Consider the following 27,276-nt stretch of genomic DNA (forward strand, 5'->3'; position numbering starts at 1 on the left):
AGGTCTGGTTGTATCTGCTCAAAGTTGGCTAAATGCGGCATACTCGGAAACATCGTCAGCGCCTTCCGCGGCGTATTTCGCACAGGTACTGATTAATAAATCGTAGCGCTTTGAGGTTCTCGACAGCTTGCTGCAGCCAATTCTATTTGGAGTCTTTGACGGTGTACTGATTCTGATTTGTCGGAGACCAAAGTGGTTCACGTCCACGTCCTACAATAATCAAGGATTCTGGGACATTCCCTTCGACAATTTTTTTTCGCGTCGTGTATTTGCGGCCTTACACAACTTCATATACGTATGTTTGTTGATGGTTTGTCGTTTTTCGTCCAACGCCTACATCAATGAATCGCTATGTTGGTGCAAAGTGTGCAAGAAAAACCAATACGGTATAAAAATCATCCAAGCTATCTGCACCTAACATCAACTCACTAACCAACATTGTCTCACTATAGAGTGAAAAAGTAACGCTCTATAGTGAGAGATTGAAAATGAGAACCTTTTTGTAACATTTGTTATAGGACTAGTTAATTTGGCCCGGTTGCAGGATTTGGCAACAGAACCTTAGATGTGACTGACTGACTTAGACTGACTGCAGGGCACATTTAAAGGTTTTCATGCACATGTAGATAATCAATTTTCTTATATTTTGATGTTTTTTTAAATTAAAACTCTATATGACCGTGTTGCTATCTTGGTACAGGTTCCTATCCAATTCTTATCCCGGTTCATAGCCCATCCTTTTTTATATATGCAATATGTGGTAAATGTTACTGTTTCCATTACATTAGAAACCATGGTCCACTTTCTTTCTCAGTATGTTTGACTATCGGCTGGACTCGTGGTACAGTCGTCAACTCATACGACTTAACAACATGCCAACCATGGGTTCAAGTTCCAAATGGACCGTGTGTTCAAGTTTCAAATTGACCCATACGTATGACTTACTATTATCCTGCTATGGGTTATCAATAAGTTATTGAAACCCCGATGTGGTACAGACAGGCCTCGACCGACAACGGTTGTTGTGGCAAAGAAAAAGTTGTTGGACTATTCCGCTATCATTGACCATTTTTACAACCACATACAACATACAAAATCAAATTTAGTCATTCACCTCTTTTAATAATTTAATCTTTACCTAAAATTTAACAATCTTCTTTGCAAGCCATTTGTGGCTTGCAAATCACGTTATACCGGGTAGTTTCAGTTTACTTAAAGCTATCCGTTTATTTTATTGTTTGTTACAATTGTGGTTTTGGTTAGAGTTGTTTATAAAAGTTAGTAATATGAAGGAATTTTAAAAGTTTACGCTGGCAATCAATGTCTGGTGAGAGGATGGTTTCGATGCTGTGGTCCAATTTGCAGGTGATGCGTTCTGCTGTATAACCATGGCATTCGGTTAAAATGTGACGGATGGTAATGTCGACGCCACAGAAAATTTAGTCGTTCTGAACTTATGGAACAGCTACTATTAAATGTCATGGCATGTTCATATGATATATGGATCCGAGACTCCCATCCACAGGTCTCACTGTCACGACTTATTATTGACCCGTGCCCCACCTTCGGCAAGAATATTTGAGCACCAAATAACCATATATCTATGAGTGCCAAATGCTAATAAAACAATTAAACTAACTTCATTCAATTTTGTTACTTTATCATTTTGCCATATATAAAAGAAACCCTGACCTAGGAATTATTCCCTGTATGTTATTGTTCCATTATTTTTCCCTATAGGAGTTGCTGTTCATTTCAGGTTTTCAGTTCAGTTCAGTTGTAATGCCACTGCTGAACCATAAAATATTTTTTCCCGCTAGATATACTTTCAATGAATGAATAAATATTAATATTCAATTGTTTTAACTGTTGATTCAACTGTTTAACACAACTCGTACAAAGCCTTATCCACTCATCTACGTATGGAGGCCCGATCCATGGGAAATATAAATCCTCTAAATGCATGCTTTTAAGATCTTCATTTAAACCTAGTTTTTCACCTCCAATGTGTTCACTATACTGCATTGTACCCGAATTTTTGGATTAATCTATAATACAAATTTGTTTTTGTTCAACGTTCATAGTGTACGATTTTGCAGTCCTTTCAAGCGAGCATTTGATTTCACTTGGATGATAGTTCGAAGCAAGTACCTATTTGTCTTAATTTTTGGTCAAATGTTTTGTACCACACAACACTACTACGCGTGATCAAATGGATGGAACGGGGTATAATCTCTACCACAGAATTATTTAGAACACTGGGAATAATTTGATAATTGTTGATACACTTACAACACGTTGGTAGAAGAAAACAATGATGTCTTTCGATTTGAATAGCTCAATGATTCAATCAATCTACCACTGCTTGTTGCCTCGAAGACAGGCATCTCCTTCATGAAATAAAAATCATCCAAGCACCCATAGTTGGTTAGCAACACTGTTCTATAGTGAGTAACTTTTTCGTACACAGATTTTCTATAGTGAGCAAGCGTCACCTATGAGCGTGACGTGAGCGTAACGTGAGCGTCACCTCTTACTTCGTTTTGTATAGGGAGATAACATTAAAAACTGTAACGAATTGAACCAATCTATGCGCAGTTATAGAAACTACATCAGTTTGTTCAATTTTCATCAGAATGTTGCTTCGATATTGGATTACGCATTGAAAAGTTAAAATCCTCCAAAGTCGCTGGCTACTCGCGGGTAGCCCGGTTGCCTGGAATAAGCTGTTGTTTTGGTTGCCAGTGACAGGGTTAAACGTCACCCGATTGGGAGGGAAAAGACCGAACGAGGAACGCAACACAGCTACTGTCCCGGTGGGAAGAAGAGTTTGCCGCAAAGTGTTCTGAAAACACAACAAATTTGGCTCATTTTAAAAGCGTCGAAACAACTCGTTTTACGTTGCTTTCGATGAGTAAATAGTTGTTTAAAAGTGTATCATTAACTCAAGCTTACGCTTGCATTGTTTTAAATGCTTAAAGCGAACCAAAAATGAGCCGATTTTGTTAGTTAGTTTTCCTCTTCCCTTCTGAGCGTTTGTGTAAAATGAAGATTTTCCAGCCAAATTGGGTCCATCACGATGGTAGGTATGGCGGCTCGCGGGGGACTGGCGGTAAGCGTCTTTGCCAACCTTTCCCTCCACTCGTCCCTTTCCACAGAGAAATCCATTTTCTCGATCGATATTCACCCGAGCGGCGAACGGTTCGCTACCGGCGGGCAGGGATGCGACTCGGGCCGGGTCGTGATCTGGAACATGGCGCCGGTGCTGAGCGAGCAGGCCGAAGAGAACAAAAGCGTGCCGCGCGTCCTCTGCCAGATGGACAACCATCTGGCGTGCGTGAACTGTGTGCGGTGGTCCGGCAACGGGCTGATGCTGGCGTCCGGCGGGGACGACAAGCTGGTCATGATCTGGAAAAAGACGCTCAGTGGCAGCGGTGGCGGCATCGGTGCGTTCGGTGGCGGTGGCGGCAAGTCCGTCGAGCACTGGCGCTGCATTTCCACGCTCCGGGGGCACGCCGGGGATGTGCTGGATCTGGCCTGGTCGCCGCAGGACCGATGGATTGCGAGCTGCAGCGTGGACAACACGATCATCGTGTGGGATGCGCAACAGTTTCCCAAAATTGTGCACGTGCTCAAGGGGCACACCGGTTTGGTGAAGGGCGTCACGTGGGATCCGGTCGGTAAGTTTGTCGCATCGCAGAGCGACGACCGCTCGCTGAAGGTGTGGAAAACGACCGACTGGAGCTGCTTCAAGACGATCACCGAACCGTTCGAAGAGTGTGGCGGCACGACGCACATTCTGCGGCTGTCCTGGTCGCCGGACGGGCAGTATCTGGTGTCGGCGCACGCCATGAACGGGGGCGGCCCGACGGCACAAATCATCGAGCGGGACGGGTGGAAGTGCGATAAGGATTTCGTTGGCCACCGGAAGGCGGTCACGTGCGTGCGATTTCACAACTCGATCCTAAAGCGGTCGGCACCGAAAACGAACAAGCTGCAGCAGTACTGCTGCCTGGCGGTGGGAGCACGCGACCGCAGCCTGTCCATCTGGCTGACGGCACTGCAGCGGCCGCTGGTCGTTATACACGATCTGTTTCAGGACTCGATACTGGACCTGTCCTGGAGCTGTGACGGGTACACGCTGCTTACATGCAGTGGGGATGGCCACATTGCCTGCCTGCAGTTTACCGCCCAAGAGCTGGGCACACCACTTTCCGAGGAGGACAAAAACATACTGTACCAGCGGATGTACGGGAAGAATGCCAACATTGACCTCACGGCCCAGGCCGAGAAGGAGATGATAGTGGAAAACTCCGATTTCCTAAATGTCTCCAAAAGCAACCCCCTGCCACCAACCCTTATCCCGCAGCAGCCGCAGCTGGGAGGCATGCGGCTGGATGACGCTAGTAAAGCGGTTCAGCCGGCGTGCCAACCCGCTGTCGCCATTAAATCTTCCTCCAGCCTAGCGGCACCCACACCCATTCTCAAGCAAATCGAGACGAAAACGGCCGACGGTAAGCGTCGCATCACGCCCATGTTTATACCACTGAACGACGACAACGGACCGGCCGGGTCACACGCCACCAACAACATCATGCCCTCGTCGATCGAGTTTGGCAGCAAATCGAGCGAAACGTCGACCGTTGAGATAAAGCAGCGCGCCCACGAAGAGCCAACCATCATTCCGCCTCCCACAGAACGTGCCACCGGTGAGCCGACGTCCAAATTGGACAATCGGTTGAAGAAAATGGCTACAGCACCGCCTCAGAAAGCTGAACCGATGACTGTTCCGACCGACCCGCAGCAGCAGCAGCAGCAGCAGCAGCTTTCCGCTCCCTCAAGCACGATTCAACCGGCAGCGAATCAGAAGCTAATGGACCGGACAAGACAACCCGCGACGTTCCCAACGGGCAAAGCGACCGTCATCCAGGGCCATTCGTTCAAAGCGTTTGGCGAGGTGCGGGTACAGATACAGAACAACACGGTCAAGACGTCGTACGGCACGCTGTCCCGGGTGGTTGGGGTGGTCGTAACCGCTCAGCGAGTGGAGAGAAAGCTCTGGGAAACGGTCGTCGGGTCGCCGATCGTTTGCTTTGCCGTTGGGGCGAAGTATGCGATCGTATGCAGCCAGGACCATACGATCCGGATGGTGGACATCAAGACGGGCACGCCGGTCTTTCCCGTGCTCAGCCTCACGAGCCCGGCCGTACTGAGCGCTTTTGTAAGCATGCAAGAGAGGGAGAGGAAAAATGGTTTCAAATGAAGTAATGATTGGTGTTGTCTTTTTCAGAGCTCCAACTCACAGCTGGCTGGCGTTGTTACCGAAAGTGGCATACTGAGAATTTGGAGCGTGCCCGAAAAAGCGGTCCTACTATCGACTAGCTGTGCAGAGATCATGAGCGGAAGTAAGTAAATGAGAGACATGTTGTGAATGGAAGGAGGAATGAGACAGAATAACCCTTTTCGGTACTCTTTGGGGGTTATTCTGATGTTCTCTTGAATGAAAAATCCTTCCGAACGAAGACTTTCCCCAGTATCATTGCACTGATCCACTCATCTTCCTTGCATCGCTTGCAGGTTTCGTAACAATTCTTCACGTATCGGATAAGGGAATGCCGTTCATTGTGCTGTCGAATGGGTCGTCTTACAGCTACTGCCGCAAGCTCGACAGCTGGATGCTAATCAATTCGTCCGACCCGGTCATACGGCACGGTTTGATCGGCAACAAAACCAACGCCCCGGTGCGCAACATTAAAACGTACCCCCTCTCAACGATACAATCGTACGGCAGCTTTTCCGGCCCGAAAACGAACAGCTTTGCCGAATTGTACGTATTGACACGAGCAATTGACACGCCCCACAGTGGGCAGTGCAAATAGATTGTTCTTTTCTCATAATGCTCTTTTTTCCCTTCTTATTTTCTCTCCCTTCCAGACACTCCGCCTCCTGGCAAACGTCCGCCGCGATAGCGTTCATCGAAAATCAAATCAAGATCTGCGAAATGATAGCGTCGCCGGCCGAGCTGAAGTACTGGTACTCGATGCTGGGCTTCCAGCTGGCACTGAACGGCAGCGAGGAGAAGATACGCCAGGTGCTGGACGATCTGCTCGGCGCCTCGCACAACAGCCTCGACCCTTGCCGGACACTGGCCGGCGACGATGCGGACGACCGGTCGGTGCTCGGCATCTCGAAGCAGCTGCTGATGGAGGACGTGCTGAATCACCTGAAAACGCAAACCAAATGGCAGCGCATTTACACCGAGTATCTGGACCAGCTGAAATTCCTCAAGGAGCGGGATGGCGGCGGCGGCCGAGACAAACCACTGATGGAGTAGTGCATGGAGTGTAGCCGAGCGTACAATAAAACTCTAAACTCTAAACGGTAAGCTTGTCTCACAAAAACACAGCATGTGTATTACATCGGCAGATGTGTCGGCACCATGTGTGTGTGTGTGCGCGCGAGAGAAATAGGCGGTGGGTGGTGGTCGGGATCGGATAAGATAGCTTCCTGATGGTGCAGATAACGTGGGAAGGGGGGCACAACAACGTCGTTAGGTTAAGTTACATGTTTTGTGCGTCCCCGGGTTGCGCCCCCAAACGTTTTCTTCTCTTTTCTTTACTTGTTGTTCAGGAAGGTGGGCGAAAAGGCGTGTGGCAGCAGTTTGAACAGCGACGTTATCATGACCCTTACCGGCGCAGGCTTGACTAGATAGATGGGGATATCTTTGGCGCTGAATTCCGCCAGTGTCTGACGGCAGGTACCGCAGGGGGCCGTAAATTCATTCTCCTGATAAGCCGCCACAGCGACGGCGGTAAACTAGAAGCACGGACGAAACGAAAAAAAAAGCAAATTCCTCCCGCTCAAAGATCCATCTTTAAGTTAGCTGCCTTTTCGCCAATCCTTACCTCCCGATGTCCTTCGCTGATCGCTTTACAAACGGCCGTCCGCTCGGCGCACACGGACGGCCCGAACGTGCCATTCTCCACGTTGCAGCCGGTCACGATCTCGCCCGTGGTGGTGCGTAGCGCCGCCCCGACGGGAAAGTTGCTGTACGGGCAGTAGGCATTGTTGCGCACCTGAATAGCCGCCTCGATCAGCTCCTTCACGGAACTATCTACAGGTAGGGTGTTTGCAAAACACACTCACACAGTGTGACTCACTATTCTCACCCACTTCTCGTGGCCAACGAGCTCGTACACTTACCTACGGTAGAATATTCGACCACCGTTTGTCCGTCCACCGTTCCGTTGATGTTGTTGTTCATTGCGAAAAATAACTCTCCTCTCCCGTTTGGTGTGTTGGTGCGTGTGCGCTGGGCCGAGACCGAAATTAAAACGGGGACAGCTCGGGCCTAGAGCTTGCAGCTTTTTTCTTTTTTTTCCTTTTTTGCTCACAACCACCTCACACCCACTGCCGTCTGTGGGGTAGGGCGGGACAAAATTAGAAACAGTAAACAAACCGCCGAACGTTTAAATGGTCGCGTTCGGTACTCGAATAAAGGGCGCCCTGATCGGTGCGCGAGCTTTTATTTCAAAAACGGTGCGCGACTTCGAGATTACGTAGGCGTTGTTTGCTTTGAAATGGACGCAAATGTTTGTGGCCAGCGGTCACCGGGGGCGGAGGAAAGAGGCGTTTCAAATGTAAATACACGCCGGTCGTGATAATATGCTACGAACGTACGCGGACACACAATGGGGTTGTGTGATAACGTGGGGGGCAACTGCTATGAATCAAGACGTTAAACGAACCAGAAATCTAAAACATCCAGTCGTTTTGTTTTCAAAACAGCGGAGGGCTTTCCCAAGCCCCGTTTCTTTATTCTGACTCGTCCATATCGTCCACCACCGACTCGCTCGTTTCCGCTTGCGTCTCGATGTATTGCGTTTTGAAGTCGGTCGGTTTGCGGTTCATCAGCTTGCAGATCGCGTCCAGTACCGCCTTCTTCGACACCTCGTGTTTCGCCCGCACGCCCCAGCTCAGGAAGACGCTTTCCTCGGGCATGCCTTCGACCGATTGCTTGGTGCGCGTCAGGTACGCCTGTTTGATGAACAGCTCGAACTGCTTGCGCGGGTCCCCGAAGCACTCGTGCTCCTGCTGCTCCTCGATGCCGACCGAATGCAAAAAATCCCACAGCAATGCTTCCGGCACGGCCCCGTTCTTCATGAAGATGTAGCCCAGTATGAGAAACAGGAAGGTGTACCGGCGGCGATAGCTTTCGCTCAGCTCGTCCAGCGAGCTCGTCTCGAAGGTGGAGCACAGGATCATCGCCTTTTGGCCCTTGCTTTCGACGTCGACCAGCTGGTAGCCATAGACCTGTGGAGGAAAGGATGCAGGAGGAACTATATTAGCTCGGTCGGACAGAAAGCGCCCGGCAACAATGCTTTTTACCGATTCCAGTTCAAACAGCACTTCCGGCATGAGTCTGGTGTACAGTCGGCTGTCCCCTTTTAGGGCGATGTGACTTATATCGCTTCGCTTAATGATCGATTTGTTGATCGAGAGATTCAGAATCGTTTTTACCATACAGGTGATGAGATGTGCTTCGTCGACCTCCTGCGTTGCATTCGGGCGTTCCGCAGTCGATGATCTTTGGCTTTGAGATTGCGACGGTCGTGGCATGCTGTGCTATAAATTAACTTAACAAACTTAATATCAGTACTTGGGACCGTGTTTTAGTGCAAAAATTTGCTCTTTCTATTTTAGCGCGTCCGCTCGTTAGCTTTATTTTGATTTTTGTCGCGGCTTTTTTTTCCTGTCATCGCACCAACGTCATCCGCTGTGACAGTCGCTGTCATTAGTGTCACGCCTCCTTGCTGGCCGTAAATTTTTCTGCTCCATTCGCAAGCACGTACATTCAGGTTCGCTATCAATAATCTGGTCTATTTGTGTGATTATTCCGGGATTGTCGTAACGCAATTTCGCTTTCGTTTTACAGAAAAACACAAAATGGCTTCGCTGGCAAACAAGGGATCGACGCTGGTTTCGAGTAAGTATAGCAACAATATCTCCAAGGTGCTTTCCTCCATTGCGGCGGTGCCAGCTAGCCCCCACAACATGCAGAAATGGCCGAAAGGAAGATTACATAAGTGTTGTGTGTATTCCATAATGACCGGGTGTGCAATTGTGTTTGCAATTTTTCTCGCGCAGCGCTGATGACCCAGGCGCGTCCGAAGTTCAACGTGTTCATGAAGTACGCCAAGGTGGAGCTGACCCCCCCGAGCCCCGGCGACATCCCGGCCATCCGCGACGGTATCGCGCGCCTCATCTCGGGCGCTCGCACCGGCGCCTGGAAGAACCTGACGGTCCGCGAGGCCTGGCTCAACACGCTGATCACGATGGAGGTGTGCTTCTGGTTCTACGCCGGCGAGTGCATCGGCAAGCGTCACCTGGTCGGCTACAAGGTCTAAAAAGGGTTTGCTCGGTGTGAAGGAGCAGGAAGGTGCGTCGTGTGTTTTGTTGCGTCGGGCGAAGGGAACGAGGTAGAACGACAAAATTTCGGATATAGAGCTATTGTGGAACGAACATCGTATTCCTGAATAATGAAACCGCAGTAATACTTATTACCCCCCGAACACACACACACTCCAGGCGTGCGTTTAATGCGTATTTATTCAATGGTTCACACTCGCGAGATTGTGCTGTTGCTGAAAGCGTTGCAAATAGGAATCCCAATCGGCGATAGTTTGCTCTCCCTCGAGCAGCGACCAGTTCGGGGACGGTTTGTCGGTCGACAGCCAGTTAAAGTCGTCCAGCGTGTGCCAGTTGTTGCAGGACAGATCCAGCCCGGACTGCCGGAAGTCCTCCTCGATGTGCTCGTACCGGTAGTTGTACGCGGCCACCCGTATGCCCCCGCAATCCTCGATGATTGCCCGCGACGTCACGTTCAGATACATGTCACAGTCGCGGGAACGGTGGCAGCGAAGCTGCTGGCACGCCACCACGAACTTGCACCCGGTGCAATCGTCGAGAAAGATGGACCGTGCCGTCGGACCGCACACGACCACGCAGTTGTCCAGCTGCGCAAACTGCAGCGAGCCCGGATGGCCCTCGATGCGCACGAGACAGTTCTTCAGCTTCGAAGCCGTGATCGTTTGGTCGTTCACCGCAGCGGGCCGGAGCTCGATTAGCTCTCCCGCCCGCTCGCTGAACGTCCATTTGATGTGATTTTCGGCGGACGCGCCCGTCTTTTCTGCCGTCTGCCCGCCGTCCTCCCGGTCTTTGGCGTCCTTGTCGCTGATCATTTTGACGATTTTTTTGCTCTTGAAGCCAAACTTTTTCTTCGGCAGCAGCTCGTTGCGCAGCGTGTCGAGCAGCTTGCCCAGCTCGTTGATCGTGTTCTGGCACACCTTGATGCGGTACTCGTTCAGGAAGAAGGTGGACGAGGACAGGTACCGCTGCAGGTCGTAGATCTCGTTCTGGCAGTCGGCAAACACCTGCGCCTTCTGGTCGCTGGCCGCCACCCCGTCCAGCGTGTTGCGGATCTGCTTCACCTTCTCCTCGAACGAAAGCTCGAAGTATTGCAACGCTTCCGTGCCTTCCGCATCCTTCTGTCGTTCCAGCTTCGCTGCCTGTATGTGCAGTTCCCGCTCCTTGTGCCGTCGGTTCAGCAGTTCCGTAATCTTTTCCTTGCCGTTCAGCGCACCACCGTCGATCAGTTCCTCCATTGTGTGTGCGTGTGTTACGCGGGTATGTGTGTGTGTGAGTGTGACGGTATTTAGTCGCTCTTTTTCTTCAGATAAATTGGCTCCTCGCGGCTAGCCTCCTGGATCTTCTTCATAAACAGTGCCTTCTTGCCCTTTTCCTCCGCTTCCAGGCCCGGCTGGCGGAACTGCTTTAGCTTATCCTCGCTCGGTGTCGTCAGCTCCAGCAGGCCGTATCCGACACCGCCAAAGATTGCAAGGTACACTACAGATTTTACCCAAACATACATTTCTCGCCAAACCAAAGGAGGGTGGTCAGTGAGTGACGATGGTGGTGCTACTTCTTCGCCGCCTGCTGCTGCTCCTGTTGCCAAACGTTGTCGTCGTACGTGCGAATGCTCTTGTCACCGCCGAGTGTTTCGCCCAGCTGGTAGTAAGCTTCCAAAATGCTCGGATAGTTTTCCTTCACGTAGTACCGGAACTCTGCACAGTGCCGGGAGAGAAAGTGTTCCAGGAGGTGTGAAAAACACAAAACAAACACCAAATGGCGAACCAACCCAACTGCCTCCTACTCACCGCGATTCGTGTTCAGTCGGTACCAGCCCGCGTACGACACGGCAAACAGCAGGGCTTCGACAACAATCAGCGTTTTGGCGGAGGTTTTGATGATCTTCTTGTACCCTGGACGGGCCTTCTTCTGTAGCATATTAGATAATGCACGGGCAAATTGTGAAAGTTTTTACCAGATGTTTATTTCACAAAATTAGACATCGTAAAGAATCACGTCACTTGAGCAACAAAGTGTATAGAAAACAGGTATGATGGTTGCCTTCTGCTGGGGCGAGCTGTCATTTGTGCACAATGGTCGCCGAAGGAGCATTGGCAGATACAGTGCTAGGCAAACTTTACTCACCGCATGGATATTTGTGGAATCTCTTGAGAAATTTCATAGTTGTAGGAAAATTGTCCGAGAAAATATGAAAATAGTGTTGATCGATGAGGTATGCCTTCGAGGGAACAGATTGTGCATACAAAGGTAAACAAAAGCAAACAAGTGTTAATTTGTGGTGTTTTGCATCTCCTGTGTAACTTTGTTTACGTATTTTACTGGTAAACTGACGGTAGGAACGGACATGTACTTCCGAGATCTGAGCATGCGACGGTGCTACAAGTAAATAATTTTCAATCTTAATGTCCATCAGACGAAAACCAGAGAAAACCAGAAGTCAGAGTCGCCAGAAAACCGTGAACTGCAGAACAAAAGGTCCTGCTACGCCGTTCAACAAAATCGCAATCATCAATGACCCTCTCATAGTTGAGCATTGCTATAGAACTTCAGGATAGACAGTTGTCCAATACGCCGATAAGTAAGTAAGTACATATGTTCTCGTACATCATCCATAACAGGGCTATGCAAACTCATTTCTTAGTTCCAAATTAAATCCAAGGAGCACATAGAAAAAAACTGATTCAGAATCTATACCGGTCCAGGAACTGATCCCGAACCAATAATGGTTCTGGAACAGTTCCTTGTACAATACAGTCTCTGAAACTGAAACTGCATTCAAACCGATTCTGGAACCAATACTGAATCAATACCGGTCATTGAACTGATCCTGAACCCAGACCGGCCATGGAATTGATCCGGCACTCATATCGATCCTGGATCTGATCCTGAACCCATGCTGTACCTACTCCAATCCTGTAACTGATTCCAGTGCTTCTAAGTATTCAATATAACAAACACATATGACATAAACCCCATAATTTGTTTTGCATTTCCAATTTATTGCTCGTGATTATATTGTTGCATCGAATCCATCAGCTTGTTCACCCCCACCTACACACTAGAAGCTATAGAAAGCGCAAATGATGAAAATAACGCAATACACAACAAACGACAGACGGTTTAGCACCAGCCCGAACTTACTCCACTCATGATCGACGCTACTCTCAAGCGAAACGTTGCCCTTGTCGCTGAAGCTAAAGTGCTTTTTGCCGACACCGACGAACGGTCCGACACAGCCGGCCAAGCGTTTCAGCAGACCCGGCAGACTTTGCTGATGCTTAGCTTTGGACAGGTTCATCACGATCACACAAATGATCGTACTGAACGCGGTCAGCAGCAGCGTGTTGCTGAAGAATATAACAATCAGTGGCGTGTGCCCGGAAATGGCCGGCAGCTGCTGGGCAAAGTACACCAGATAGATCGTAACCATCAGTGCCAGGATGCCGTTGGTGATGATGCGTTCCCCGGCGTCCAGCGGCAACCAGAACACGGACAGTGCCAGTATCATGATAACCAGCGCCGGTACAATCACGATGGCCCGGTGCGTGTCGGATTGGCGCTGGAGCGTCACGTTGTAGGTAATGTCGATGTACGGCTCGGTGCAGCACGGGTAGTAGCGGGTGTTACGCTCCACTGCGATTTTGGCAATCTTCCACTCCGAGTTGCTGACCAGTGTTTCGATCTGGACGAAAGAGAGCGCAAATAAGGTATTGGCTTCAAAGAAATACATACTCCCAAGAATTACCTGAGGCTCGCTACCGATGGTAAGGTTCAGCATGTACCCGTCGAATGTCCAGGATCCAATCTTGACAATACATTTCTGGTAGTCGAAAGGCCACAGCCGCATGTTGAGCTCGCAGAACGCATGGTACTCGGTCGGTGGAACCCACAGGACCTTTCCCTCACTGTACACCAGCACGTTGGTGTCGCCGTAATGATGCTGATCCGAACCACCGGCATTGTTGTACAGCACCACGTCCGGCCGCCACACGATCGTCGGATCCCAGCGGACGACGTTCAAATTTCCATAGCTGGCCGGATTCCACGTCAGTTTGGGATCATTCCAGGACTGAAAGGCACACAAAAACACGCGTTAAGCTCTTCCTATTGCCTATTGCGTAGTGAGATACGCCAAAGTCGCCGACTTCGATGTCGACGATCGCGATGGAGACGCGGGTTGACAGAGTTCTAGTTTGCTCGTAAGTACGTTTTATTCAGCGTAAGTAAAGCACTGTGCGCAGTGCATTATTAAAAGTATAAAGCTAGCATTAGGGACAGTATGATAACGTATAGGGCGAACACGATTCGCTCCAACAGTGTGACGAACAGCAGCCAGTCTTGTTCCGGTGTATCGGTCTGTCTGTGCCGGGTGGAAGACGGTGCTTCTTCCACTTCCTGTTCATCCTGCAGCGTTTCACACATTTCATCTCCGAGACATTTCTGAAATGATTGAAAATGAATTATTTAAAATCTTTAGGTAGATAAGGTCCATAGCATCTATTACCTCATCGGTTTTATTCGTCGAAATGATCATAGCGATCAGCTCGAATGTGATCAGCTTCTTCAGGGCGGGATGTAACGGCTTTTTCGAGTTTGATTTCACCACGCACTCGAGCACGACGGTCATCAGCAGACAAAACCCGGATAGGTACAAACTTTGGCCGAAAAATAATACTTTTTTGGAGAGAACAGATACCAAAATAAAAGTATGCTCAACGGCTTTCCCCTTTTACGGAAGCACTTACCAACGGTCGGCGTGCTGGTGGTGTAGTACGAAAGGTACTCATTAAAGTGGATCAGAAACATGCATGTGATCAGCACATTGATTGCGTTGAGGATGAGCTTTTCGCCACAGTTTGGTGGCAGCCAGAAGCTGAGCAGATTCATCAGAATCAGAACGCAGGCCGGTGCCGTAATGGTGCTCCTGTAGATGCCACTGTTGCGCTTCAGCTCCACCACGAGATGGGTACCACGGTGTAACGGCGTTTCGTGCACATCGATGGCTGTGTGCGTTTCCAGCGTCATGTTCATCACGGTCCACATGGTTCCCTGGGCTATCTCGTACTGCAGAGAGTCATGTAACGAATTAGGTATTGTTGAAAGAATACTGCAATTCGTCCTTCTTTCCCATACTTTTAACATTTTCACGTGAATTTCCATTCCATCCACCTCGGCCCACGGGGAAAACAACATCCGGCATTGCTGCGTGTCGAAGGGCCACCGTTGCCACTGGATCGTACACTTGGACTGCTGCTGTAACGCATTCGTGTACTCCAGCAAACCATTGCTGGTAACCTTCACGAGCGGACCCTTTTCGTCGAGCGTCGGTTGCCAGATGGCGGATTGGTTGAGGAATAGTTGCGTTACGTTACCGTTTAGCTGCGGTTCCCAGGCAAGCCGGGCGTCGTACCATTTCTACAAAGGGAATGATCTACTCATTGAAAGAAAGTTCACTTTTTTGGGGACTTCAAATTGTTTTAACTTCTTCAGACATCATCCACCGTGCACCATGCAGCCATTGAAAGTGCTTGATCATGCTCCTTAAGGAATGCATAAAAACATGCTTAAAAGGGAGCAGCAAAAATACAATAACTTACACATTGGGGCTTTAACGTTCTCTTATTGTTTCAATTATTGTCACACATATTCCTTTAACATAGTTAGGTGTGTTTATATGATCCACATTAAAAACAATTATACCACTGATCGATCGGATACTAAACTCGCGATACTTACAAACTTCATCCATCCGTACACCGAAAGGGTCGATTTGATTTCGTTTATCTCCACGTGCGTAATGGTGATGCTGTGAACAGGAAAAATAAATATCGAGTTTATACAACATGCTCGCATGATTGTTTATCTCTATGAACGAACCCAGTCTCGACCGTCGTCACATTGTAATGTTGCGAAGGGCGAATCGAAGGATCGTAACCCTTCAGCAGGTCCTTCTTCAGAGTTTCCGCCCAGGTTGGGGCCCACACAGCGGCTCCTTCTGAAATAGAAAGATTGTAGTGGGTCAGTCCTCTTGCTACATGATCATTGGAGATCGTGATGAATGAGAATGGATTAAGTGGCGATTTCCATCAATTATCGTCTCTTTCTTTCCTCAAATAAGCCACGCCAAGTCAGTTCCTCAATAAGAGTTAGACCTTCCTTAGATCAAATGTCTAGGCCAACATCGTTCTGTTGCTAACAGAAGATCTTTCCATCTAAACAGAAATATAAACATCTCAAATCAAATGTCAAACCATTGATCATTTGTCCTTTGTCCCAGCCTGGAGGACTTTAGTCAGACCATGCCTGGCTGTGACCTTCAAGCCTGATCAAACGATTCATGGTCGCAACCTCCACCGCTCTTCCATCCTGGAACCGCACACACACACAACACCACCAGCGCAGTCCCTATTGTTGGGGATGATCGTCCAATTGGGGAGGGGAGTTAGGATTTAATCGAGCAATAACTACGGTGATATGATCACAAACAGCAAGAAGCCACCCATTGTCGGTCGGATGTGCGTCTCTTTTCAGCGTGCCAACGATGACTTATGATTTCGGGGATCCACAATTGGGTCCACTTAACAGCAGGTGCCCCTATTATGCACCGCTTGTCCATTTCTTGGCCCACAGCACAATGTGAAGATCACTTAACGGACGTGAGATGGACCAGAAATAGTTCAGGGTTTGCTTATCGAGCTATTCTCGGCACCTATTGGGACACTTCGGGTACACAAGCTGTACTTCTTTTGAGGATTAGGTAATGTCGATGGGGTTTCATGAGTTCCTGGAGATAACTGATCCATTCTTACACAATACTTACCACTTTGGGCCACCACCTGACCCAATGCAACCGTCACCAGCGCAAACAATGCCACGCACATGTACTTTCCCACTGTTTGGGCCATTTTTATCTAACGACCGTCAGCAACTTGCAACTTGGGACGGTGGCCCTTCTTTCTTTTGTAGCAACTCTGTCCTTATCAACACAACCGGAGGACCTATTAATAGAGTTATCACACACACACACTCACACACAAAACAACCACAGGTTTGGGCACAACAGGGCTTGCAAGAGAACGACACGACAACACTCCGGCCGGACACTCGGCACCAACTGAGCTTCGGTCCCGGTCCGGAGGATGGTTTTATGCCCTTTCCCGTCCCGGCGTGCACGGAGTGCAGAGCATTAAAATCACATAACACACAATTCACGCCACGGCCGTTCTGTTTTGTGTGTGCGTGTGTGTGTGTGTGCTTTGTGGTCCGGGCCCGTTATGAGTTGATAAAAGTGCCGCACGGACGCTCTGTGGGAGAGCGCATATCTCGGCAAGAATTGTGTGTCACACATGCGGAATGGCGAGATCCGGCGCAAAGAGCTAGAAACCACGCTCTTCACCCGGTAACACCAGATGAAGATTGCACTCACAGAATCAGGTCCTTAAGAGATGGCAGACGGCTGTAGGCAGTGCAGCAATTAGATGACACTTGTCGCTTGGAGCTCCCACATCGAGCTGGCGCGGTAATTGATTTACGGGCAGGCTAGAATTCGGATGTCAGCACACAAAAGTGGTCGTTTGGATTTGAATAGCTGGCAGATAAAAGGGCAAAAAACCAGAGGGAATGGGGGGAGAGTGGGAGCAAGGGCAACCCCCGTGCGCTAAACCAAACGCAATCACCAAAGGGAGAGAACTGCTGCTTTTGTGTAGAAGTTGCGCCGCTGTTTGCGCTTGTGTGGGACGCGATCACAAAACATCCGCGACAGGCGCGCTGCTTTAGCGCGGCTGACCTTTATCTTCTCGATTGGATTGGGGAATGAGGGAGCAAAGGGGAACAATGGTCACTACCACCAAGTGGGAGGTGGGGGGGAGAACACAGCTTTATGCACATCCATTTAGCGAGAGCGCGAGGGCCGTTTAGTGAGCCGCGTGCAACAGTATCCTCGCGTGGTACGCGTGTGCTCGCGCTGGTTGACCAGTGCTGCTTTGATGTTTGTGTTGTGGTGTTTTTGCAGCAAAGCAAAGGGTTGCTCGATGGGGTTGGAAACACCACCGCCCGGAAGATGTTAATAGCAGGTGGAAATGACGGAGCGTTAATGTAAACGACGCAACACGTGCTGCGGAGGAGCGCGTGCGCGAGCGCGCACGCAATAGCTTACCACGCTTGGGTTTGGAAGTGTGTATACATATGTATATATATATATTTTCTACACAAAATAAAACGTGTATAGGGTAGAAAGATGCGCTTACACCTACACCACTTGTAATTCTAAACGCTAAATATCGGATCTAATATCAGCGGTATTGTTTTAGCATCTCTGAGGACTACGGAACGAACCGTGGTTTTAGCGCAGATTCGACGACACCGCATCCGCGAAGCTGAGCGTGGTTTCGGGCGAGCTGGATGTCGATGCCGCCGGCGCGCCACTCCGGCTTCCGGCATCGCTGGTTGAGGTAGTAGTGGGAGCGACAGGAAGCAGCAGATTCGCGTACGGTGCACTCGCGTACGGCAACCAGCCGGTACTGCTGCTGCTGCTGCTGCCGAACGTCGTACCTTTTGCTGCCGTCGGTATGCTGCTGGGCACTGTCGTGGTGGTCGTGCTGGCGTAGTGCGACTGTGGCGGGCTGCTGCCGGCGTTAGGCGATTTCATCGAGGAAGTTGTGGATGCGGGACTGGAGCCGTAGGAACTGCAACCGGAAAGTATGTTCGCGCTGCTGTTCGCGCTATCAGTGAGCTGGGCCTGCGCCTGGCACGCGGCCATCAGGCCGTGGAAATCAAACTTGTACGTGTACCGCTTGCCCTGCACTTTCGTCATGATGTTCTTATCATAATAATATCTGCGAATGGGAGGGAGAGAAGTGTGCATGCAAGAGAAGAAAAAAATGAATGAATGAAACCGCCCGGGGCGGGAGACCACAACATTGGAAAGGAAGAAAAGAAAGCGCATGGGTCAATGAAATTCCCACGATCACATTCTGCCTGGATTGGGAGTCATTTTTGCGCGATGATTCACGCGCTCCAATGAACGGGTTGGGGCCCACATTCCTAAGATGCCAAAGGCAGCCTGCCGGCTTCCTGCTTTTGGCACGCCGCACGGCTAAAGAAGATCAAATGCTAAATGGATAGCACAAAAGGGAACTGGCGAAACTTTTCCCCGGAGCACGTGTGCTCTCGCCGGAGCCGGACCTTACCTTAATGCACGGCTCAGCTTGTCGTAGTTCATGTTCGGCTTTGCCTTGCGCTCGCCCCACCGGCGGGCCACCTCGTCCGGGTCGGACAGTTTGAATTCTCCTGCAAAGAAACAAAAATCGGTTAAATTTGAAAAGTTGGGTTGTTTGAACGGCTCCCATTACCGTTGGTGCCTTCCCAGGAGATGCAGGGTGCGTTCGACGAGTCGGCCAGCAGCTCCAGTAGAAACTGCCACAGCTGTATTTGACCGCCTTGCGAAAGTGCACATGGAAACAACAAGAACAGTGTGGCAAAAGTAAAAAGTAAGTGCTTGTTATTTACACACAACATTTGGCATTAGACGATTAGGTGTTTATGTTTTTAGCTTCCAGCCGCCTTCACGTTCCACAAGCGTGAGCGCGTGCTGCGGCTCGCTGGGTGTGAACCGTTTCCAGAAAGAGGGCGGAGCTAAGTTGCGTGAAGCGCTTGGAAGCGTGTTGTTATTTGTATGGAGAAGGGATGAAAAATGCTTGCAATGTGGATACGATAAAGGACATAAGCGTTATGCGGGTGATTCATGTTAAAAGTGTTGATTTGTTTGTGCTAGTTACTAGATTAGTATTTAGTTATTCTGGCCGATACAGTAAACAAAATAATTACCAAATTCATCCTTTAAAAAGTAAAAATCAATGTTTAAAAGTGTATCCAGTAGTGTGAAAGAGAAGTGTTGTAAATTTGATGTTCCTCCGTTGATCTGATCTGAAACAACAGATTACTTCGCAATGTTTTCTAAAACACTTTAACATATCCTTTTAATATTCTTATATTCTTAAGCAATACGGCAAAGCTGTTCCTCCTGAGTAAAAAAAAATCTTATTTTTTTTTCGCATTCGGTAAAGTGTGAAAAAACGTTGTAAAAAGTAGATTATACTTGATTTACCCTTTTTAGACGGAAATGGATATAATTTCCTTATTAATGAAATGCTCTGAAGGGATAATAACACTGCAATGCATTCACAATAGCCAACGAAAAAGGCGTTTATTAACCGATTTCTTTGGAAAACATTGTAGCGTAAATTGAATTAGTTATTATTTAAATACACCGACTGTAACGTACTGTAAATGTTGAAATGCTTGAAGCGATAGGATGTAAATCAAAATGATATTTGTTTCAAGCCATGCAATTAAAATCACCCTGCCTTTAGGATATTTCTTTCCAGGAAGATAATTATTAAGACAAACTTGCTTATTTTCCGATGCATTTTTGAATTTTTAATAAGTTTTGTTCATAACTAAGTTTGCTTCTATATATTTTTTTAAATTTTTTATCCTTTATTTCGAATGAAATTTCACAAAAAAACTAATCTAAAAATCCCTTAAGAAAGGTCGCACATTTCAATTTTAGCTGCCTGGATTCGAAAAAATAGAGCACAAATAATGTGAATGGTGAATGTTCTAATGAGCTTATTTTAGTGGAATTAATATATATTGATTGAATAGTACAATCATTGCATAGATAAGTGATTTGTATTGTGTTTTGCTTCTTCTGTTATTCAATAGGAAAATAAGCGCTAATACCTTCGAAAGGAATGGAGAAAGTGATGGTGTGAAACGATTTGCAAATAATAAACAATACAATACCTTGCGAAACAAGTCGATGTGATGCAGCATTCAGCAGCTGGTATGGTTCTGTAAATGCAAATCGAAAGGCAAATAAAAGTAAGCACCACTGTACACGGTCACAAACAACATGAGAAGCTGTTGAATCGAGCTCAAATCGTAAAACGGAAAACTACAACATTCCACCGCACCGTTTTTCTGGTGGGATCACATATAAAAATAATAATAATAAAACATTCACAAATTCCACCAAGACCATCCCGCCCGCATGGTTAATCTTCTGACACGACCGACAACACATCAGAGCACATTCACACAAATCGTCGATTCACTATCCAAATTTTTTGGCGCCAATAGACCAGCGACCAGCTGCTGCTGCCCGAACGAACTGTTCCATCTCCCAAGCTCTCCAAAGATCAAAAAAAGACATCATTTTTCGCCGAAACTACGCGCCACGTCATCAACACGCCCCGTAACACTCCGCCGACAATACAACATAATAAACCACCTTTTTAAATCCCACACACACACACACACAGACAGGCACACTAATAGGCCAATCTTAATGATTCACAGCACGGTTTGGTACGGTGGTCGCTTAAGCCCCCCCCCCCCCCCCCCACAAGTGAGTCAGGGACAAGGAAGACTGATGTTTTACCGCCGCAAAGTAATGGCAATGGTCGATGCGTATGATGGCTTGCTGCCGCATGATGTAGCCCGTGATGGTGAGGATGAGGATGGACCGGTGGATGAGGCGGATGTGGCTGATGGTGGCCAGGTCCAGCATAGTACTGGCCGGCAGCCGCATGGGGATACATTCGCACCGCTGCCGGAAAGCTGCCGGAAAAGCGCCACATTGCGGTACGGTCAAGCCCAACGGTAACGACATGCTCCACACTGCTAGCCATCCCAGGGGGCGCCACGAACACGGACGCGACTTCAAACCTTCCGCGACAATTGTTTACGCGACACTGAATGGGCTGATTGCCGATTTTGCCCCCGGGTCACGAGTCCTTTTGTTTGTTTGGCGCACACACACGCGCGCGCGCTCCTTGTTGATCCTTGTTGAGACACAACCATCTCAAGAAGATTTCTTCCATGCGAGTGGGAGTTCCACCCTCTGTTCTTTTCCCCCTCTCTAGTACGACCTCCTGCAACGTTTGACCAGACTGGGGAAGTGGCAGGTTAAGCTCCCTATGCCAAGGAGCAACATTTAGATCGTATCTGTTTTCCTTTCCCTCTAATGGGGATGCGGCGAGCAAAAGAAAGTTTTCCAAGAAGTCAGAGCCACACACAAACCACAGTCACACACAACAACCTCCACGTGCTCGTGTGCAACCCCACCGCATTTATAAAAATTCAATAACTTTAGACTCCTGCGGTTTGTTCTATGGGTAATTTATTCAGGAGGGATTTAAAAGTCACACAGCCAGTCGCATCTTTTGCGAGTTTGCCTCTTCCTCGCTACATGAAGTTGAAGTAAACACTTCCTTCCTGTATGTGTGTCTGTGTTGTCCTTTCCTGCGAAAAGGCGGCGACCTCCTGCTGCGTCCGGTTCGGTCGATAGAAATTGATATAAATGTCACTGAGAGGAGCTTAAGAGGTTACTTTATTGTTTAAATTAACATAATGCAGCATCAATCTAGCTGTGGGTGAATCTTGAACCCGAGAAGGACTTGCACGACGTTGCCTCGGAAGTTATGAATTACAAGTGTTTGTTGCTGTGTATGACCGTACGCTTGTATGTGCGAGGAGGAGATGATTGTTTGGGCGCAATTCCATCAATCGCCAGCAGCAAAACACGTGAACAGGGGGAAATGTTATGGCACTTAATTACACACAGAAGTTGATAAACTTCCGGTGTGGTGGGAAGTGTTTTCTCCTCCCCGTTCGGGGAAAAGGAAACACTTATCACTAGCCGTGTCCTCGTGTTGAGAGTTTAACTCCATTATCAGATAAGGCTGGTGTGGAAAAACTGTTTAGCTACGAGGAAGGTCAACTCTTATGTGGATGTGTGTATGTGTGGAGAAGGACCATTTATCAAGATTAGATGATAGGAAAAGCCCTATTTCCCAACGTAAAAGTCCTCCCCGTTTTTTGTCTAACTTCCCCGGTCGACTGATTAAAAGGGAAAAAGGGGTTTGGTAATAGTTTAATAGATTGCTTCCACCCGATATCGACCGGCCCGATTACCTGGATCAATGTCGCTTTCTAGCTCCTGCTGACCACCACTTCCGCTTCCTTTGTTGCGACCGGCGTGCCGTACGAGGTGTGCAAAATGTTTCGCAAGCGTATTACCCCCCGCCGCACTGCCCGCACACACCCAAAAGTCTGCCTTGGTAAAGGGGGCTAGCTCACTGCCCGCCTGGGGAAAGCGGGCCGGTTCGAGCGGTGGGAAAATGTCGAAATTTTTCGAAACCCACGAAATCCACGTGCTCACGTGCTCGGCATTCCACTGGTGCGGATCGTTCGGCAGGTACGTTTGCTCACACGCTTCCTCCCCGTCACCGTCCGCCGATGAATCAGTGCGCTTGTCATCGGCCACTGCCGCATCGCGTTGCATTTTTCTTTTCTCCAAACAACACCACCACGACACACTTTGCTATATTCCATTTGCTTTTGCGGAACGTCTTTTGCGCAAACGGCATCACCTTGCAACACACGCGCGCACGCACTTTACTGCACACATTTAAATCACTGTTACTGTAATGACACTAGAAGGAGTTTTTTTCGAACACTTTTTTTCTCACACACTCTTCAATTCACATTTCCAATTTCCGGATCAATGTCACTGGTGTGTGATGCTGATCCGCCAACGATCGCGACAAGAGTGACGTACTGAAGCAGATCGCGCCGTTACAACCGGTCGACGGCGGCGACGGCGGCAGCGGCAGCCGTTTCCCGAAGACGCGCTTACCCAAAGCGAAATACGCGAATTCATTCATAAATTCGTGATTCATACGCGCCTCAAGCACGTGCGCTTACGGCGTGCGGGTAGGACGGCGCGTTCGGTTGCACCGTTTGCGCAAGCGAGATGAACAGTGCCCGCGCGCGCCTCTGGAAGCTGTGCGCGTAGATCGTGAAGTGCGCCAATTCGTGGAATTGTATGACGCGGAGCGGTTGGTGCTCGTTTGGTGCGTGGTGTGTCGTTTGTGTGGCTTGCAAAAGGCATGGAAATTTTTACTAACAACAGTTCAGTCGACAGCCGATCGCTGATCGAAGGTTAGTTTATTAGTTTTGTGGATTCGGCTAGGTTCGGACGCTCTGCGCATGTTAATCAAGCAAGAATCGAGCATTATTCATCCAACGGGCAGCGGTGTGGGTTTTTCCAGCTCAGAAAACAGGTATCGTTTGCAATGCATGTGTGCAATAAGAAGGTGGGCATGCAAGTAAGTATGGGTAAAAGTGTTCCCTTTGCCAGTGTGTGTAGAGTTTGTATTGGAATGATGTGAAATGTGCGTAAAGCGATTCGTGCTGTTAATTATTTAATTTTTAAACAAATTGCTTTATTTTCCAGTCAAATGCGCATTTACGAACATTTCAAACCGAATTGAAGCTTAGTGTGTGCTTTTCTATGAAGTGAACTCGATTCCAACCATGAATGGGGTATTGTAAACATGTGTCAAAATTTCAATATGAAAAACAATGCCTTTTCTTGTTAAATTAATGTTCCCATTTCATTCCTGCGTCTAAAATAATTTGAATAGTACTAAAAATTTATTAAATTCACTAAATGTCTTAATTTTTCTCTTTCCTAAACTTATTTTAGAAATGTGTGCAGCAAAAATCCATTTCAAGATGTCAAACCCCGACACCGTTGGATCGCCCAGTGTGCACTGGCTGGGCCCCCAGATGTCAGATGAGATCTTGTTTTGGTGTTTTGCTAGTTCGCAAATCATCTAATCAATTTTCTACCCAATAATCAATGAAAGTTGTCGAAATTGCGAAACACACCGTGCTGTTCACGCCCAGCAGCAAACGCTGAAGCTGCTTTCGGTTTCGTCCGCCGTACGGCCCAAGGACGGGGCCCCGTTTCGGAACCTCCCCCGTGTGTGTGCACCCGAGTGTGCGTATTCAGCGGAAGGAAGGAAGAAGAAGGAGCAAAATCTGCAAATGCAAAACAAGGCAAATTAGGAAACCACGTATTGCATCGCGATCGTCTTCCTGTCATCCTGTCCTATCTTGGAAGGAAGGAGGAATCGTGTGTGGCAGTGTGAAAATTGTTTGTGTTTTGCTGCGGGAAGCTGTATCGCTATAGTTGGATTAAATATCGTGCCCAACCACCTTCTTCCCCACTCCCCCGCGGGTGACGGGCTCATGGTTTGCATAATATGAACGCAATGTGTGGTGTCTGTGTGTTGTGTTCGTGCATGGCGTGCAGTTGCTGTGAGCAAAATTGAGAGCTAATCAAAACATCGAAAGATACACAAAACCCTCCCAACCCCCCCACCCCGATCGTCTGGACCACCATCATGCACTGGGTCGTCAATCTGGACGGTGGGCCGCGGCGCGTCAACCATGCGTCCGTGGTGGTGGGCGAATTCATCTACTCCTTCGGTGGGTACTGCACCGGGGAGGACTACCACTCGAACAGCGCAATCGACGTGCACGTGCTGAACACGCACAACATGCGTTGGGCCCCGATCCCGGCGGTGGAGGACGAGAACGGGGTGCCGTGCAAGTACCCGGAGGTGCCGTTCCAGCGGTACGGCCACACGGCCGTCGCCTTCGAGCACAAGATATATCTGTGGGGCGGCCGCAACGATGAGATTGTGTGTGACATACTCTTCTGCTTCGATGCGCGAACGCGCAAGTGGAGCAGACCGTCGGTGACGGGCACGGTGCCGGGTGCGCGGGACGGCCACTCGGCCTGCATCTACGCCGAGCGGATGTACATTTTCGGCGGGTTCGAGGAAAGCATCGACAAGTTTTCGTGCGACGTCTACTATCTGGATCTGCGCACGATGCACTGGACGTACGTGAACACGCTCGGGGAGCCGCCCTCGTATCGGGACTTTCACTCGGCCACCGTGCTGAACCACCGGATGTACATCTTCGGGGGGCGCAGCGATGCGGTCGCACCGTACCACTCGCAGGAAGAAATCTACTGCCCTAACATTAAGTTTCTCGACCTGAAGGCGGACCGGTGGTACACACCGAAAACTACCGGCGAAATCCCCGTCGGTCGAAGAAGTCATTCTGCATGTAAGTGGGGAAGAGCATTGCTACGAAATAGCTGGAATGACACATTGGATTCTTGTTTTTTTTATCATTGCAGTTATTTATAATAACAAAATCTACATCTTTGCGGGCTACAATGGCAATATAGACAAACACTTCAATGATCTCTACTGTTTCGATCCGGATCGGAACGTCTGGCGACAGGTTACGCCCCAGGGTCAAGCACCACGTGCTAGACGGCGTCAGTCGTGCCTGGTCATTGGCAAACGAATGTATCTTTTCGGCGGCACCTGGTAGGTCTAATACCGATTATTTGGCCACAATCCTTACAACCATTAATTGCTATCTCTCTCTCTCTCTCTCTCTCTCTCTCTGTGGTTTCGTTTTAGCCCAACACACAATGGTGACCCCTCATCGTTTGACTATAGCGACACGCACGTGCTAGACTTTGAGCCGAGCCTGTGTACATTGGCCATCCTTAAAGTTCTGGAGTACAAGCTCGACATTTCGGTTTTACCTCAGGATATCAGGTAATAATGCCGTCCGTTTCGTAACACTTTCCAATTTCTACTGAAAAAAAACCTCTTCTTTGCAGAATCGAAATACGGAACATGTCTACGCCAAACAAAATCGGTCGATCGCTGAACAAGGGTTGAACGATCACCATCACGCGTACAAAAGATGGGCCCCACCGCCCGCGAGACACACACATATACACACACATGTATGAAGAGAGTAACACACCTGTTTTGGTTGGTTCCGTTTTGTTTTGTTTGTTTGAAATTACCATCAAGTCATTATGGGGAAAACAATTGTGCAGCATAAATTATAAGTGAATTTATTTCAGGTAAAATACATTTTGTTGAACGTGCAATCGGTTCGGGGGGTTCGTTAATTAATGCATGAACAGCGGGAGAGAAATAATAATTGTAGAGAGCAGATTGAAAATGGGAGTGAACGTCTTGTTTGAAAAAAAAATGAATAATTTAAAGGAATTTCTAGTTCCATTCGAATTTATTGATTAATAATAAGCTCGTAGTAACACCCGGGTTATCAATTGCCTTACCGTGCCATCTTGAGCATTAAAAAAACAGCCCTAAATACTTGATTACCTTTTATTCACCCAAAAGTGCTCATTAAAAGTCCGTTATAAATAAAAGAGGAGCAAATTCAGCGACCTCTAGCGTGACATTCTTTTTAAATCTTTCCCGCCCGTTAACGGTCTTTATTTGACTGCCCAACATGACAGCGCCCTCCGCCAGCTGTCAAACACTGTTCGGCGGGTTCGGCAGGTAATGAAGTCATCTGTTGACAGGTAGTTTTCGATAGACCATTGTTCGGGTTTGGAGAGTGTTTTCGGGAGCAGAAAGGTAAAATGCGTAATTTTCGTGAAAATAGAACATTTCCACGCGGCAAACGTGAAAATCCCGGTAGAATTGTATCCTTTGCAAACACTTCCGGTCGCGGAAACACGCGCCCAGTGCGGCTAGGGGGTGTAAAGTTGTGTTTTCTGGTAGTGGGTGCGTGGGGATCTGCCGTAGTGAAAAAATAAAGATCACCAGAAAGGGGAGAAAAGAAGAGGCGTAGCAGGGAAAAGTGAAACGCATACACGCACACACACACATCCATACACACTCGATCGGATGGGGACGTGAAAAAGGTGGAATTTATGAAATAGAGCCTTTCCGTGGAATTTGCTTGGGTGGAAAATGATCCCTTTTTCGCGCGGGGTGTTTGCGTGTGTGCGTGGTTACCCTAGCGATCAGCACAACTGCCACAGCCGCTGTTGCTATTCCGGCAGGATGGACGGGGTGTCCGCTGGCTGCTTGTTTTCGCTGTCGTCAGCAGCTTTTTTTTACAATCGTAATGTGCATGTGTGTA

The 27,276-nt window shown here is 48.5% G+C and overlaps 10 protein-coding genes across 13 annotated transcripts; 3 read left to right on the plus strand and 7 right to left on the minus strand.

Moving 5' to 3' along the window:
• The first annotated feature begins 2,417 nt into the window (after positions 1–2,417).
• On the plus strand, positions 2,418–8,858 carry LOC121597878 (protein HIRA homolog). The gene is made up of 6 exons (XM_041924139.1): positions 2,418–3,082; positions 3,159–5,221; positions 5,291–5,405; positions 5,578–5,827; positions 5,935–6,381; positions 8,704–8,858. Exons 1-5 carry the CDS (start codon positions 3,046–3,048, stop codon positions 6,332–6,334), a joined length of 2,865 nt encoding a protein of 954 aa, XP_041780073.1. The 5' UTR covers positions 2,418–3,045; the 3' UTR covers positions 6,335–6,381; positions 8,704–8,858.
• Positions 6,383–7,495, minus strand: LOC121597881 (cytidine deaminase-like). Its single transcript, XM_041924142.1, has 3 exons — positions 7,204–7,495; positions 6,906–7,114; positions 6,383–6,816 (listed from the first exon to the last, which is right to left on the minus strand). Exons 1-3 carry the CDS (start codon positions 7,262–7,264, stop codon positions 6,616–6,618), a joined length of 471 nt encoding a protein of 156 aa, XP_041780076.1. The 5' UTR covers positions 7,265–7,495; the 3' UTR covers positions 6,383–6,615.
• On the minus strand, positions 7,584–8,734 carry LOC121597880 (non-structural maintenance of chromosomes element 3 homolog). Its single transcript, XM_041924141.1, has 2 exons — positions 8,389–8,734; positions 7,584–8,313 (listed from the first exon to the last, which is right to left on the minus strand). The coding sequence occupies exons 1-2, from the start codon at positions 8,617–8,619 to the stop codon at positions 7,816–7,818; spliced, it is 729 nt and encodes a 242-aa protein (XP_041780075.1). The 5' UTR covers positions 8,620–8,734; the 3' UTR covers positions 7,584–7,815.
• Positions 8,772–9,572, plus strand: LOC121597882 (ATP synthase subunit g, mitochondrial). Of its 2 annotated transcripts, XM_041924143.1 has the most exons (3): positions 8,772–8,858; positions 8,936–8,986; positions 9,148–9,572. In XM_041924143.1, exons 2-3 carry the CDS (start codon positions 8,947–8,949, stop codon positions 9,405–9,407), a joined length of 300 nt encoding a protein of 99 aa, XP_041780077.1. In that variant the 5' UTR covers positions 8,772–8,858; positions 8,936–8,946; the 3' UTR covers positions 9,408–9,572. The 2 variants fall into 2 exon arrangements, with proteins under 2 accessions (XP_041780077.1, XP_041780078.1); XM_041924144.1 differs by lacking the exon at positions 8,772–8,858 and having other exon boundaries at positions 8,865–8,986.
• Positions 9,573–9,591: 19 nt separating this feature from the next.
• LOC121597879 (tubulin-specific chaperone C) lies at positions 9,592–10,664 on the minus strand. Its single transcript, XM_041924140.1, has one exon. The coding sequence runs from the start codon at positions 10,662–10,664 to the stop codon at positions 9,612–9,614; it is 1,053 nt and encodes a 350-aa protein (XP_041780074.1). The 3' UTR covers positions 9,592–9,611.
• Positions 10,665–10,714: 50 nt separating this feature from the next.
• On the minus strand, positions 10,715–10,930 carry LOC121597885. The gene has a single exon (XM_041924146.1). It carries the CDS (start codon positions 10,928–10,930, stop codon positions 10,715–10,717), a length of 216 nt encoding a protein of 71 aa, XP_041780080.1.
• Positions 10,931–10,977: 47 nt separating this feature from the next.
• LOC121597884 lies at positions 10,978–11,466 on the minus strand. Its single transcript, XM_041924145.1, has 2 exons — positions 11,217–11,466; positions 10,978–11,123 (listed from the first exon to the last, which is right to left on the minus strand). Exons 1-2 carry the CDS (start codon positions 11,344–11,346, stop codon positions 10,978–10,980), a joined length of 276 nt encoding a protein of 91 aa, XP_041780079.1. The 5' UTR covers positions 11,347–11,466.
• A 941-nt stretch (positions 11,467–12,407) lies between these two features.
• On the minus strand, positions 12,408–16,591 carry LOC121597886 (acetylcholine receptor subunit alpha-like 1). 2 transcript variants are annotated; one of them, XM_041924147.1, is made up of 7 exons: positions 16,250–16,591; positions 15,307–15,424; positions 15,166–15,235; positions 14,563–14,844; positions 14,175–14,493; positions 13,934–14,103; positions 13,549–13,869 (listed from the first exon to the last, which is right to left on the minus strand). In XM_041924147.1, the coding sequence occupies exons 1-7, from the start codon at positions 16,332–16,334 to the stop codon at positions 13,678–13,680; spliced, it is 1,236 nt and encodes a 411-aa protein (XP_041780081.1). In that variant the 5' UTR covers positions 16,335–16,591; the 3' UTR covers positions 13,549–13,677. The 2 variants fall into 2 exon arrangements, with proteins under 2 accessions (XP_041780083.1, XP_041780081.1); XM_041924149.1 differs by lacking the exons at positions 13,549–13,869; positions 13,934–14,103; positions 14,175–14,493; positions 14,563–14,844 and adding exons at positions 12,408–13,111; positions 13,175–13,498 and having other exon boundaries at positions 16,250–16,560.
• A 1,021-nt stretch (positions 16,592–17,612) lies between these two features.
• Positions 17,613–23,052, minus strand: LOC121597893 (ETS domain-containing transcription factor ets-5-like). Of its 2 annotated transcripts, XM_041924168.1 has the most exons (5): positions 22,408–23,052; positions 20,236–20,283; positions 18,780–18,866; positions 18,618–18,717; positions 17,613–18,263 (listed from the first exon to the last, which is right to left on the minus strand). In XM_041924168.1, exons 1-5 carry the CDS (start codon positions 22,775–22,777, stop codon positions 17,771–17,773), a joined length of 1,098 nt encoding a protein of 365 aa, XP_041780102.1. In that variant the 5' UTR covers positions 22,778–23,052; the 3' UTR covers positions 17,613–17,770. The 2 variants fall into 2 exon arrangements, with proteins under 2 accessions (XP_041780102.1, XP_041780103.1); XM_041924169.1 differs by lacking the exon at positions 20,236–20,283.
• A 931-nt stretch (positions 23,053–23,983) lies between these two features.
• LOC121597891 (kelch domain-containing protein 3) lies at positions 23,984–26,266 on the plus strand. Its single transcript, XM_041924167.1, has 4 exons — positions 23,984–25,419; positions 25,493–25,688; positions 25,785–25,925; positions 25,991–26,266. The coding sequence occupies exons 1-4, from the start codon at positions 24,687–24,689 to the stop codon at positions 26,049–26,051; spliced, it is 1,131 nt and encodes a 376-aa protein (XP_041780101.1). The 5' UTR covers positions 23,984–24,686; the 3' UTR covers positions 26,052–26,266.
• Positions 26,267–27,276: the final 1,010 nt, after the last annotated feature.

The sequence above is a fragment of the Anopheles merus genome, chromosome 3R (assembly GCF_017562075.2).
Source record: "Anopheles merus strain MAF chromosome 3R, AmerM5.1, whole genome shotgun sequence".
Classification (NCBI taxonomy): domain Eukaryota; kingdom Metazoa; phylum Arthropoda; class Insecta; order Diptera; family Culicidae; genus Anopheles; species Anopheles merus.

Coding starts and splice junctions, on each gene's coding strand:
- LOC121597893 (XM_041924168.1), bottom strand. CDS start 22,777: ATGCAACGCGATGCGGCAGTGGCCGATGACAAGCGCACTGATTCATCG. Junction 20,284..22,407: donor AGAAAGCGACATTGATCCAG/GTAATCGGGCCG, acceptor TTGCATTTACAG/AACCATACCAGCTGCTGAAT. Junction 18,264..18,617: donor AAGCTGAGCCGTGCATTAAG/GTAAGGTCCGGC, acceptor TCCCATTCGCAG/ATATTATTATGATAAGAACA.
- LOC121597885 (XM_041924146.1), bottom strand. CDS start 10,930: ATGTATGTTTGGGTAAAATCTGTAGTGTACCTTGCAATCTTTGGCGGT.
- LOC121597884 (XM_041924145.1), bottom strand. CDS start 11,346: ATGCTACAGAAGAAGGCCCGTCCAGGGTACAAGAAGATCATCAAAACC. Junction 11,124..11,216: donor CCGACTGAACACGAATCGCG/GTGAGTAGGAGG, acceptor GGCACTGTGCAG/AGTTCCGGTACTACGTGAAG.
- LOC121597880 (XM_041924141.1), bottom strand. CDS start 8,619: ATGCCACGACCGTCGCAATCTCAAAGCCAAAGATCATCGACTGCGGAA. Junction 8,314..8,388: donor TGCTGTTTGAACTGGAATCG/GTAAAAAGCATT, acceptor TTTCCTCCACAG/GTCTATGGCTACCAGCTGGT.
- LOC121597879 (XM_041924140.1), bottom strand. CDS start 10,664: ATGGAGGAACTGATCGACGGTGGTGCGCTGAACGGCAAGGAAAAGATT.
- LOC121597882 (XM_041924143.1), top strand. CDS start 8,947: ATGGCTTCGCTGGCAAACAAGGGATCGACGCTGGTTTCGA. Junction 8,987..9,147: donor GGGATCGACGCTGGTTTCGA/GTAAGTATAGCA, acceptor TTTCTCGCGCAG/CGCTGATGACCCAGGCGCGT.
- LOC121597886 (XM_041924147.1), bottom strand. CDS start 16,334: ATGGCCCAAACAGTGGGAAAGTACATGTGCGTGGCATTGTTTGCGCTG. Junction 15,236..15,306: donor GTGACGACGGTCGAGACTGG/GTTCGTTCATAG, acceptor TCCTGTTCACAG/CATCACCATTACGCACGTGG. Junction 14,845..15,165: donor TGTACGGATGGATGAAGTTT/GTAAGTATCGCG, acceptor TTCCCTTTGTAG/AAATGGTACGACGCCCGGCT.
- LOC121597878 (XM_041924139.1), top strand. CDS start 3,046: ATGAAGATTTTCCAGCCAAATTGGGTCCATCACGATG. Junction 5,406..5,577: donor TGCAGAGATCATGAGCGGAA/GTAAGTAAATGA, acceptor CATCGCTTGCAG/GTTTCGTAACAATTCTTCAC. Junction 5,828..5,934: donor ACGAACAGCTTTGCCGAATT/GTACGTATTGAC, acceptor TCTCCCTTCCAG/ACACTCCGCCTCCTGGCAAA.
- LOC121597891 (XM_041924167.1), top strand. CDS start 24,687: ATGCACTGGGTCGTCAATCTGGACGGTGGGCCGCGGCGCGTCAACCAT. Junction 25,689..25,784: donor TATCTTTTCGGCGGCACCTG/GTAGGTCTAATA, acceptor GTTTCGTTTTAG/CCCAACACACAATGGTGACC. Junction 25,926..25,990: donor GTTTTACCTCAGGATATCAG/GTAATAATGCCG, acceptor TCTTCTTTGCAG/AATCGAAATACGGAACATGT.
- LOC121597881 (XM_041924142.1), bottom strand. CDS start 7,264: ATGAACAACAACATCAACGGAACGGTGGACGGACAAACGGTGGTCGAA. Junction 7,115..7,203: donor GGTCGAATATTCTACCGTAG/GTAAGTGTACGA, acceptor CCCTACCTGTAG/ATAGTTCCGTGAAGGAGCTG. Junction 6,817..6,905: donor TCAGCGAAGGACATCGGGAG/GTAAGGATTGGC, acceptor CCGTGCTTCTAG/TTTACCGCCGTCGCTGTGGC.